The sequence below is a fragment of the Schistocerca gregaria genome, chromosome 6 (genome assembly GCF_023897955.1).
Source record: "Schistocerca gregaria isolate iqSchGreg1 chromosome 6, iqSchGreg1.2, whole genome shotgun sequence".
Lineage (NCBI taxonomy): Eukaryota > Metazoa > Arthropoda > Insecta > Orthoptera > Acrididae > Schistocerca > Schistocerca gregaria.
In genome coordinates, this window is record NC_064925.1 from 347,317,750 (window position 1) to 347,330,893 (window position 13,144).

General features: G+C 42.2%; 1 protein-coding gene across 2 annotated transcripts in view; it reads right to left on the reverse strand.

The window, feature by feature from the left end:
• Window positions 1–13,144, reverse strand: part of LOC126279110 (protein LTV1 homolog) — a 62,381-nt gene that overhangs the window by 14,261 nt on the left and 34,976 nt on the right. For both annotated transcript variants that reach the window (XM_049979591.1, XM_049979592.1), the window contains exons 6-8: window positions 10,596–10,809; window positions 2,220–2,528; window positions 1,808–2,047 (exon numbers count right to left, since the gene is read on the reverse strand). In XM_049979591.1, the coding sequence (XP_049835548.1) occupies window positions 1,808–2,047; window positions 2,220–2,528; window positions 10,596–10,809 (763 nt within the window). The remainder of the gene's footprint in view (window positions 1–1,807; window positions 2,048–2,219; window positions 2,529–10,595; window positions 10,810–13,144) is intronic.

Consider the following 13,144-nt stretch of genomic DNA (forward strand, 5'->3'; position numbering starts at 1 on the left):
ACACAACAGGGGAGACCTCGACGAATTTCTTGCGACACATTAGTGCCATCCAAAAGAACATAAAATTCATCATGCAAGTGGGGAAAGATACTTGCCTTCCATTCCTAGACTTTTCGGTATGGAAGAAGCAAGATAGCACATGAGGTCAGTTTGTGTAAGCTATGTACAATGATATGTATTTCCATGCACTAGTTGCCACTGCCCGTCCAACACACTTTTATGAGGACTCATGTTCACAGGAGTTGGGCCATAAGTGTCTAGGAAAGTCAATGCATACAAACTGCATCTCAGAGTAACATAGGAAGAGGACAAATGAATGATATTTCTGAAATATGTGGAACCACCAACAGCTAAGATCACAAGGATCTTTAAGAAATATAATGTTAAAACAACCTTCTGAGCACTGCATAGGATTAAAGATCTAGCTGACCTAGCCAAGTATCCAGTGGGATCGTGCACACCTTGCATTTATTACATTCATTGTGAATATGGGCTGAGGTGGCTGGCCAGACACAGTGCTATTTTCAGCAGCAGAGCTTGGAGCATTGCAGGTACAGTCCTCTGGGGCACAAAGGTAAATCAGCAGTCACTGGGCATAGCTTGGATGAAGGTCATGTTTTTAATTTTCAACAGATGAGAGTACTGTGTAGGGCCAGTGGGTTTTGGAACAGTATAACAAAGGCAGCCATTCAAATTTGGTTTAATGGTGACCTCATAAAAAGAGATGCAGCAGCTGATGTTTTTACCACATGTGGACCTGTTTTGTGTCACAATGTATTACAAGCACTTGCTGGCAAAAGACATCCACATGGCACATGGGGTGAAGTCTGACCAACCACGTCAGGACTCAAGTAAGGACCCTCCCTCTCCTACATCCCAACCCACCCTAGGACAAGGGATGAAAGTGGAAGTTATGTCAGGTCAGTCAGCTGTGATGTCTATATAGTAATAATCAAGATGCCCTCTAAACACTTTGGGGGGGGGGGGGGGGGAATAAAGGATGAAAGGAGTGACATTCATCAAAATGTTGCATCTTTTTGACAAACACACTCTGCTAGAAGCTTGAGAACTTTGTATTAGTATGAACTTCCATGTTTAATTCAACATTCTTGGTGACAAAGTGTTTTCCCTCTTCTTTATCTTCACAATGTCAGCCCTTCTGTCTTCCAGGATGACAACAGCCTCCTTTGTAGAGCTGCACACATGCATGCACAGTCTAACAAATGCTCAGGTACACTATTGCACCTTGACTGCCTCGCTAAATCCCTAAAATTTTAATCCTGTAGAAAATCTCTGCACTATTTGGAACAATGGGTAAAATACAGCAATCAATGTACCCACGGTGTGGTAGCCTTATGAGAGCTTATTATCAATGAGGGGCTTCAGCTGAATATGGCATACTTAAAGAAACTCACAGACTCTCCTCCTTGCAAAACTGAAGCTATTATCAATGCCACAGGCTGTGTGACGACCCCTGGGGCCCAACAAATTGTTTTGTTTACGCTGCTTGTCAGGCAAATGACAAGCATAAATTTATAGGACACTTAGCTCATCTTGTCTTGTGTGTTTGCTTCAACAACTGTCTATGTAAGTATTCATTTATGTATCAAACAGCCCTTTTCCTGGAATTTTATGGTTCACTTTCTGAAGTGAAGGAACCTACGATGCCAAAAGGCAACATTTGTGTACTGGTGTTACATAAAAATTGCAAGTATCTTCTATTTTTTGTTGTTGTAATTTTATTCCAGACATCCTTTACTTTTCTTTAAAGATATCTGCAATTACTGGCAGCAGAGCGCATACAAACCCGTCTGTATTCTTTCAGCATTCTTTTCCTTTCCTTCCTTTGTTCAGGAGTCTCATCTTTGGATCGAATAGACAGAGTTGACAACACTGAAATCACAGATTCTGAACCATCACAGTCACCATTCTTCTTTTGGGCAGCATCAAATCTTGCCAATGACTGAGGTGTGAGCTTGTTCGTGTTATTACCCAAAACATCTAGAGGGATACCAGTCCTTTTGCTAACACGAATATGTTTTGATGGCTATAGGAGGCAGAAAAAAAAAAAAAAAAAAAAAAAAAAAAAAAAAAAAAAAAAAAAAAAAAAAAACACAGCGATTAAATTTACTGAATCTATGTATACTGGAAAACAAAGGAATAAAATTTGATATATGTCGCAAGTTAAACAATATACAAAACTTATTGTTCTAACTTACTTTTACATCAGGTATCAGTTTGGGGTGATTGTAGATATTGGAGTAAGTTGACAGAATTGATTCACAATCCCATTTTTCTTGGTCTTTGTCCTTTACTTCAATTTTCACCATGTCATCGCCATCTTCAGAGTCAGATGACATCTTTTCAAGTATTTTCAGTGTTTTATCTACATAATTTAATTGAGAATTCTTTTCTTTTTCAAATTCCTTAGCACATTCCAACAGAATAGCTGAATCTGGAGGTATGTAGCCCTCAATTTCCTCACAGTCAAGAGCACCAATTTCACTATCATCATAATCCGCAAACATCTGAAAATAGAAAAAAAAGAACATTAATTGTAATATCAGGTTTCAATGAATATGAATAACAATTTGAGAATCATGGTCAATGAGATCAAATAAAAGAAGTACCATCAGGACAATATTCCTCCTCCATTATCATCACAATTATTTTTTGCTTTCCTCTTTCTTGGGATAATGTACAGGGCACTCAGAAACAATCTGAAAAGCTTGTAAGGGTGCCTCAGGTTAAGTTGTGCCGAGTAATAACTATTAATAAAAAATTTCCATATGTTGCACCATTTATGAGTTATTTAGCGTTGAAGTTAGGTAATCAGGCTGTTGCACACAAAAATTCAAGCACCCTGCCAGATATAGTGTTGTCAAACATGTTCTTCATTTGGTTTCCTAAAACCGAACAAGACAACAGTACAAAATTTGGACATGGGACGGAAATAAGGAATGAACCTGAGCCAGAAGTTAGTTGGTTGGTTGGTTGGTTGGTGTGTTTGGGGGAAGCGACCAAACAGTGACATAGCAGTCCCATCAGACTAGGGAATGATGGGGAAGGAAGATGGCTGTGCCCTTTCAAAGGAACTATTCCAGCATTTGTCTGAAGTGATTTAGAGAAACCAAGAAAAGTCTAAATCAGGATGGCCGGACATGGGTTTGAATAGTCGTCCTCTTGAATGCGAGTCCAGTGTACAAACAACTGCACCATTTCGCTCAGTGAGCCAAAGGCTGAGCAGTCCTGTGCACTATTATCCAAGCTATAACAACTGACAATAATTTTATTTGGCAGGCTAATTGAATTTGTGTCCACTGTGACCTTATTGGTTAGCTTCATGGCTAACTAACTCAGAAACAGCATAAGGTTTTGAATTTTTTCCTTAACAATTACTTCTCAGCACAACCTACCATGCAACATCCTTAAAGGTTTTCTGACTAAGCAGTATATATGAAACAAGCTACTCTAATGTGAGAGGTCGTGTTATTTTGTGAGACAAAAAGATGCTGAGTCACATTAACTGTGAAAAAAAAAAAAAAAAAGACTGTAAGAAAGTGAGCTGACAAGGTCTTTATTGCAAATAGGCAATATACACACACAACTCACGCAAACACAACTCTCATACACATTCGACCTCAGTCAAATAAATACCTGCTGAGGTCAAACTGGCAGTATGTTGCCTAATTCTGGCAAAGCTCACTTCTGACAGTCTTTTTATTGTGCCTATCTGTGACTCTGCATCTCCGCTATATGGTGAATAGCAGCTATCCTTTTCATAATATTGTTACACCTTCAATGCAAATAGGCAATACTCACACAACTCACATAAACATATGACCTCAGTCAAATGCATGCTGAGGTCAAACTGGCAGTATGTTGCCTAATTCTGACAAAGTTCACTTCTGACAATCTTTTAGTTCACTTCTGACAATCGTTTTGTTGTGCCTATCTGCAACTCAGCATCTCCACTATATGGTGAATAGTAACTACCCTTTTCATAACATTGTTACAGGCCATCCTGGATTTTACATTGTTTGAAACATAAACAAGGGGTGTTCATTCCCAAAGTAACATTTCAGAAAATGACAGATGTAAATGGAGTCTTAAGACAAAGCAAAGCACATAAAATCAAAAGTAAAAACCTAAAATCTATTTATCTTTCCAACTGGCAGCAACACAAGTGTGCAAGGAGGAGGAGGAGGAGAGGAACATAGGGAGTGGGACTGAGCATTTGTATCTCCCCCCCCCCCCCTCTCTCTCTCGCTCTCTCTCTCTCTCTCTCTCTCTCTCTCTCTCTCTCTCTCTCTCTCTCTCTCTCTCTCTCATAGAATCAAAGGAGAACTATAAAATGTTTGAAAAGTGAGAACTTAAATTAGCTGACTTAATGAAGGAAAGTGAATAACAGTTGGTAAAGAATAAGAGGCAACAGGAATACCAACAAATGGTCATAGGTTATAGTAATATAGGCTGTGTTGGTGAACAATGGTGTTAGGTATAAGGACAGTTAAAGGCTGGAAGGCATGGCCTATTAGGAAGTGAACAAAAAAATTTCATGAAAGAGGAACAATGTGTAATAGGCACTGGCAAATGATATCCAACTGAATGTGTGGCAACTGTGGGATGTTATAGGCATTTCAACATAATACAAACAACTAGTGCAAAAACCGGTTCTCATTTGAGTACAAGAAAGAGTATTTGGCAACACTGCACGACATATACCAAATGTGAAATCTTCGTACCCAATCTTTATCAATAGGTTCATGCTGTTCATGGAATAATGATTGCTACAAAGTAATTGTACAACACAAGGTACTAAACAAACCAGGTTCCTTTCTTGTACTTGGACCACAGTAACAAAATAATTGACAGCTATTTGTTTACAGGAAACCTACAATAGCAACAACCACTCAGAGAATGAGCTTGCTCATACCTGCTGTTCTGTGCCTGTTGTCATATCGCTCTGTTACCTGGTGCCAGTTGTCACAGTCACTTGCACACACAGTTTGTGGCCAGTAATGTAACAATTATGATTGTTTTTCATTGTTTTGCTGTGTGGTGTGCTGATTTTTCATTACACGATATCCTAAAATAGTTGTGAAAGTGTACACAAAAGCAATAAGACTATATTATCACCCTGCTATACAATCCCAATGAGTGTTAAGGGGCAGCACGTTGATGAATCCAGAACTAAAATGCCCAATCGTTGCAGTCACAGTCGTACTGTGTACGCAGACAAACATGAGTCAACAATACCACCCCTCTTGTGCTCAACTCTTAATCGTTTTGTTGTTCTGATTGAGGTATGGTGGTTCCTCTTCACAAAAAGATTTGGCTGAGGTTATGACTGTGATACCACCAGCTAATACCTTAGCTGACATCAACAAGGCCTGCACTAAACCATGCTGACTATATCAATATGTAAGAGGCAGTCACAAGGTTTCTGTTTGAAAGCCGTACAGTCCAGAATTGGTGTGACAACCATGCAAAATCGCCCTGAGCATTGAAGCAATCATCCCACCAATGCAACAGCTTGGGGATACCCGTTTGGTGAAACACCTGTCCTGCTGCATGAAGGAGTCTGCAACTGATTGCTGCACATCCTTTCCCAACAAGAATTGTCAACTCTCCAAGGCCTTTTTTTTTTAAGGGGACCAAAGGCATGACAATTGCATGGGGAGAGATCAGGACTATACGGCCATTGCTTGAGTGTCTCCCACTTGAGTTGGCATAACTTCTGTGTCACAAAATCTGCGATACGGGGGTGTGCGTTATCTTGAAGCAGCAGTACCCCTTGTTACATGGTTGTTTTTGACAGATATGTGTTTGCTGCCCCATACACGTGCTTCATTCTCCAATGGATGTCTGCTGGTATTTGTCCTTTGGCAGCCAAGAAAAGAATAACAAGTTGGTCACGTTTGGATGCATTTAGTAATAACTTCACCATTATTCACGTATCCACATTTGACATAAACATTAGAAAGACACGCATGCCATAGTAATCCCTTGCCTACATGCTGGTGGTTATTTACCAGCTTCAGAGTCATAATACATTGCATATACACTGTAGCAATGTCCTCAAGTGGAAAACATTTAATTGTCCCTTATACAAACCATGGAAAAATACAGATGGGCTGAATGCTGCAAAAGCCTGAAAAGTGTTGAATATTATGGGTGGAGGTTACACTCAACAACCGAGCTAGGTTAATAATTGGCTCCTTTTACTGGCCTCCTGACTCAGCAGCATTAGTGGCAGAACAACTGAGAGAAAATTTGGAACACATTTCACATAAATTTTCTCAGCATATTATAGTCTTAGGTGGAAATTTCAATTTACCAGATATAGACTGGGATACTCAGATGTTTAGGACGGGTGGTAGGGACAGAGCATCGAGTGACATTATACTGAGTGTACTATCCGAAAATTTCCTCGAGCAATTAAACAGAGAACTGACTCGTGGAGATAACATCTTGGACCTACTCATAACAAACAGACCCAACTTTTCGACTCTGTAAGTGCAGAACAGGGAATCGGTGATCATAAGGCCGTTGCAGCATCCCTGAATATGGAAGTTAATAGGAATATAAAAAAAAAGGGAGGAAGGTTTATCTGTTTAGCAAGAGTAATAGAAGGCAGATTTCAGACTACCTAACAGATCAAAACGAAAATTTCTGTTCCGACACTGACAATGTTGAGTGTTTATGGAGAAAGTTTAAGGAAATTGTAAAATGCGTTTTAGACAGGTACGTGCCGAGTAAAACTGTGAGGGACGGGAAAAATCCACTGTGGTTCAACAACAAAGTTAGGAAACTACTGCGGAAGCAAGGAGAGCTTCACTCCAAGTTTAAACGCAGCCAAAACCTCTCAGACAAACAGAACCTAAACGATGTCAAAGTTAGCGTAAGGAGGGCTATGCGTGAAGCTTTCAGTGAATTCGAAAGTAAAATTCTATGTACCGACTTGACAGAAAATCCTAGGAAGTTCTGGTCTTCAGTTAAATCAGTAAGTGGCTCGAAACAGCATATCCAGACACTCCGGGATGATGATGGCTTTGAAACAGAGGATGACACACATAAAGCTGAAATACTAAACACCTTTTTCCAAAGCTGTTTCATAGAGGAAGACCGCACTGCAGTTCCTTCTCTAAATCCTCGCGCAAATGAAAAAAATGGCTGACATCGAAATAAGTGTCCAAGGAATAGAAAAGCTACTGAAATCACTCAACAGAGGAAAGTCCACTGGACTTGACGGAATACCAATTCAATTCTACACAGAATACGCGATAGAACTTGCCCCCCTTCTAACAGCCGTGTACCGCAAGTCTCTAGAGGAACGGAAGGTTCCAAATGATTGGAAAAGAGCACAGGTAGTCCCAGTCTTCAAAAAGGGTTGTCGAGCAGATGCGCAAAACTATAGACCTATATCTCTAACGTCGATCTGTTGTAGAATTTTAGAACATGTTTTTTGCTCGAGTATCATGTCGTTTTTGGAAACCCAGAATCTACTCTGTAGGAATCAACATGGATTCCGGAAACAGCGATCGTGTGAGACCCAACTCGCTTTATTTGTTCATGAGACCCAGAAATTATTAGATGCAGGCTCCCAGGTAGATGCTATTTTCCTAGACTTCCGGAAGGCGTTCGATACAGTTCCGCACTGTCGCCTGATAAACAAAGTAAGAGCCTACGGAATATCAGACCAGCTGTGCGACTGGATTGAAGAGTTTTTAGCAAACAGAACACAGCATGTTGTTATCAATGGAGAGACGTCTACAGACGTTAAAGTAACCTCTGACGTGCCACAGGGGAGTGTTATGGGACCATTGCTTTTCACAATATATATAAATGACCTAGTAGATAGTGTCAGAAGTTCCATGCGGCTTTTCGCGGATGATGCTGTAGCATAAAGAGAAGTTGCAGCATTAGAAAATTGAAGTGAAATGCAGGAAGATCTGCAGCAGATAGGCACTTGGTGTAGGGAGTGGTAACTGACCCTTAACATAGACAAATGTAATGTATTGCGAATACATAGAAAGAAGGATCCTTTATTGTATGATTATATGATAGCGGAACAAACACTGGTAGCAGTTACTTCTGTTAAATATCTGGGAGTATGCGTGTGGAACGATTTGAAATGGAATGATCATATAAAATTAATTGTTGGTAAGGTGGGTACCAGGTTGAGATTCATTGGGAGAGTCCTTAGAAAATGTAGTCCATCAACAAAGGAGGTGGCTTACAAAACACTCGTTCGACCTATACTTGAGTATTGCTCATCAGTGTGGGATCCATACCAGATCGGGTTGACGGAGGAGATAGAGAAGATCCAAAGAAGAGGGGCGCGTTTCGTCACAGGGTTATTTGGTAACCGTGATAGCGTTACGGAGATGTTTAGCAAACTCAAGTGGCAGACTCTGCAAGAGAGGCGCTCTGCATCGCGGTATAGCTCGCTCGCCAGGTTTCGAGAGGGTGCGTTTCTGGATGAGGTATCGAATATACTGCTTCCCCCTACTTATACCTCCCGTGGACATCACGAATGTAAAATTAGAGAGATTCGAGTGTGCAAGGAGGCTTTCAGACAGTCGTTCTTCCTGCGAACCAAACACAACTGGAACAGAAAAGGGAGGTAATGACAATGGCACGTAAAGTGCCCTGCGCCACACAACATTGGGTGGCTTGTGGAGTATGAATGTAGATGTAGATGTAGACAACCTTAGTGACAGGAAACTGGGAGTAAAGCTCTTATACAGAAGAAAATCTACATCCATTATGTTGGATTTCTTTGTTGTGGTACTGGCAACATGAAAAATAAGTACAAAATCATGATTAAATACAATGTTTCTGGTAGTAAAAATTCTACCAATTTCTTCTTCTTCTCTGACAATATACATTGAAGAGCCAAAGATACTGGTACACCTGCCTCACATTGTGTAGGGCCCTCGCGAGCACACCGAAGTGCTGCAACACAACATGGCATGGACTCGACTAATGTCTGAAGTAGTGCTGGAGGGAACTGACACCATGAAACCTGTGGGGCTGTCCATAAATCCTTAAGACTGTGAGGTGGTGGAGATCTCTTCTGAACAGCATGTTGCAGAGCATCCCAGATATGCTCAATAATGTTCAAATCTGGGGAGTTTGGTGGGCAGTGGAAGTGTTTAAAATCAGAAGAGTGTTCCTGGAGCCACTCTGTAGCAATTCTGCACGTGTGGGGTATCGCATTGTCCTGCTGGAATTGCCCAAATCCATTGCAATGCACAATGGAGTTGAATGGATGTAGGTGATCAGACATCAGCTCTCAGGCATCCCCAGCCCATTAGTCGCTGGATTCCTACTCATCACCAATGATGTTACCTTGCTATACACCAACATCCTTCATGGGAATGGGCTTGCTGCTACTGTACCTCTCCTAACTTACTTACAACTCCAAAGTGGCTAACTCATTCCTCATAAACCTTATCAATTATATCGTCACACACAATTACTTCTCATTTGATGGGAAGGTATTTAAACATATCGGGGGCATAGCCCTTGGCACCTGCATGGTACCATCTAATACTAATATATTATGAGTCATTTAGAGGATACAAACTAGCCTCTCAAAACACCAAACCCCTTGCCTCACTCAGATTCATAGATATCTTCATGATTTAGACCCATGGTCAACATGTTCTATCCTCATTTCTCCACAACCTCAACACCTTCCCTCCCACCCACTTCACCACCTGGGCCTCCTCAACCATGGCCTTCACCAGGACTTTGATTATCTACCATCATGCCAGGAAATGAGAAACATCCCACTTACAGTTCTTCCCACCCCTTCTAAAGTTGTATTCCTTTACCCACCCAGCCTACATAACACACTGGTCCATCCCTATAGCAATTCCAATAACATCCAATGCCATGGGTTTCACATCCTTTGGAAGGTCCAGGTGAAAGACTGCAAGATTCACCCACCCAGCAAACTTATCCTACCCTATAAGAAGCAGTGCCACCTGTGAAAGCAGCAATCTCATATATCAGCTCTGCTGCAATTTCTGCACAGTATTTTATGGGGGCTTGGCCACCAACCACATGTACACCAGAACGAATGGTCACTGTTATACTGCCATCATGAAAAGAGTTGACCACGTAGAGGAACAACCCACTGTCCCCACACCCTCTACACAACAGTTCCTCCTTTTCTCTGTCTGTCAGCCCCCCCTCCTTTCCACCCCATCCCCCAAATCCACAGCATCACAACATTGCGCTCTCTGTGTAGACTGTAAGCAGTGAATGACAGGAAATATATTCTTGGCATCCAGAGACAGTGGACATGTGAGTTTGAGCTGTACTCGTGTGTGTTTTCTGTATCTGAAGAACCCTGTCTGAAAACTGAAATATTTCTGGCAATTTTTTTCACTGAGTCTGCCTGCAACTCAATATCTCTTCTGTGTAGAGTAGCAATCTATCCTTTACATACTATTGTTACTCCATCCTGTGCTTTCAATTGTTTGATTCTAGAAAACTGAGTTCTACATTATATCTGCAGACTCAGAACAGATAAAAATATGTTAATCCAACATAGGTATTTCTTTAAACACTGTACTTACTTTCTCAAATCTCCCGTCCAACAATGTCAACTGCTCGTTACGTCGAATAACAGAACTTGACATCGAGTAGTTCGTAAATCGTGACTTTGTTTCCTCTTCAGCAAATGTAAATTCAGACCCAGGAAGACTACAAATCTCATCGTTTTCATCTTCTTCCTCTTCAGTTTCTTCCAAACTGTCTCCAGTGGATGCAGTATCATCTGAGTCATATTCCCTTTGATGATAACACAAGAGTGGATAAATATTAGTTATGAATACCACAATGATATGGACTATCTGAAAGACACTTTCTAAGAAAATTTTAATGGTATCATGCGTGTTAAACAGAAATTTGAAATATATATATATTAAAAACAAAGATTCCAAGACTTACCAAGCGGGAAAGCGCCGGCAGACAGGCACATGAACAAAACACACAAACACACACACAGAATTACGAGCTTTCGCAACTGGCAGTTGCTTCGTCAGGAAAGAGGGAAAAATGAAAGGATGTGGGTTTTAAGGGAGAGGGTAAGGAGTCATTCCAATCCCGGGAGCGGAAAGACTTCCCTTAGGGGAAAAAAAGGACAGGTGTACACTCGCGCACACACACACACACACACACACACACACACACATATCCATCCGAACATACACAGACACAAGCAGACATATTTAACGGCAAAGAGTTATATATATATAATAGAAAGAAACTTCCACATGGGAAAAATATATTAAAAACAAAGATTCCAAGACTTACCAAGCGGGAAAGCGCCGGCAGACAGGCACATGAACAAAACACACAAACACACACACAGAATTGCTAGCTTTCGCAACCGATGGTTGCTTCTTCAGGAAGGAGAGGGAAAGACGAAAGGATGTAGGTTTTAAGGGAGAGGGTAAGGAGTCATTCCAATCCCGAGAGCGGAAAGACTTCCCTTAGGGGAAAAAAAGGACAGATGTACACTCGCGCACACACACACACACACACACACACACACACACACACACACACACATATCCATCCGCACATACACAGACACAAGCAGACATATTTAAAGGCAAAGAGTAAGGGCAGAGATGTCAGTCGAGGCGGAAGTACAGAGGCAAAGAAGTTGTTGAAAGACAGGTGAGGTATGAGCGGCGGCAACTTGAAATTAGCGGAGGTTGAGGCCTGGCGGATATCGAGAAGAGAGGATATACTGAAGGGCGAGTTCCCATCTCCGGAGTTCGGATAGGTTGGTGTTGGTGGGAAGTATCCAGATAACTCGGACGGTGTAACACTGTGCCAAGATGTGCTGGCCGTGCATCAAGGCATGTTTAGCCACAGGGTGATCCTCATTACCAACAAACACTGTCTGCCTGTGTCCATTCATGCGAATGGACAGTTTGTTGCTGGTCATTCCCACATAGAAAGCGTCACAGTGCAGGCAGGTCAGTTGGTAAATCACGTGGGTGCTTTCACACGTGGCTCTCCCTTTGATCGTGTACACCTTCCGGGTTACAGGACTGGAGTAGGTGGTGGTGGGAGGGTGCATAGGACAGGTTTTACACCGGGGGCGGTTGCAAGGGTAGGAGCCAGAGGGTAGGGAAGGTGGTTTGGGGATTTCATAGGGATGAACCAAGAGGTTACGAAGGTTAGGTGGACGGCGGAAAGACACTCTTGGTGGAGTGGGGAGGATTTCATGAAGGATTGATCTCATTTCGGGGCAGGATTTTAGGAAGTCGTATCCCTGCTGGAGAGCCACATTCAAGGTCTGATCCAGTCCCGGGAAGTATTCTGTCACAAGTGGGGCACTTTTGGGGTTCTTCTGTGAGAGGTTCTGAGTTTGAGGGGATGAGGAAGTGGCTCTGGTTATCTGCTTCTGTACCAGGTTGGGAGGGTAGTTCCGGGATGCAGAAGCTGTTTTCAGGTTGTTGGTGTAATGGTCGAGGGATTCAGGACTGGAGTAAATTCGTTTGCCACGAAGGCCTAGGCTGTAGGGAAGGGACCGTTTGATATGGAATGGGTGGCAGCTGTCATAATGAAGGTACTGTTGCTTGTTGGTGGGTTTGATGTGGACGGATGTGTGCAGCTGGCCATTGGACAGATGGAGGTCAACGTCTAGGAAAGTGGCATGGGATTTGGAGTAGGACCACGTGAATCTGATGGAACCAAAGGAGTTGAGGTTGGAGAGGAAATTCTGGAGTTGTTCTTCACTGTGAGTCCAGATCATGAAGATGTCATCAATAAATCTGTACCAAACTTTGGGTTGGCAGGCTTGGGTAACCAAGAAGGCTTCCTCTAAGCGACCCATAAATAGGTTGGCATACGAGGGGGCCATCCTGGTACCCATGGCTGTTCCCTTTAATTGTTGGTATGTCTGGTCTTCAAAAGTGAAGAAGTTGTGGGTCAGGATGAAGCTGGCTAAGGTGACGAGGAAAGAGGTTTTAGGTAGGGTGGCAGGTGATCGGCGTGAAAGGAAGTGCTCCATTGCAGCGAGGCCCTGGACGTGCGGGATATTCGTGTATAGGGAAGTGGCATCAATGGTTACAAGGATGGTTTCCGGGGTAACAGACTGGGTACGGAT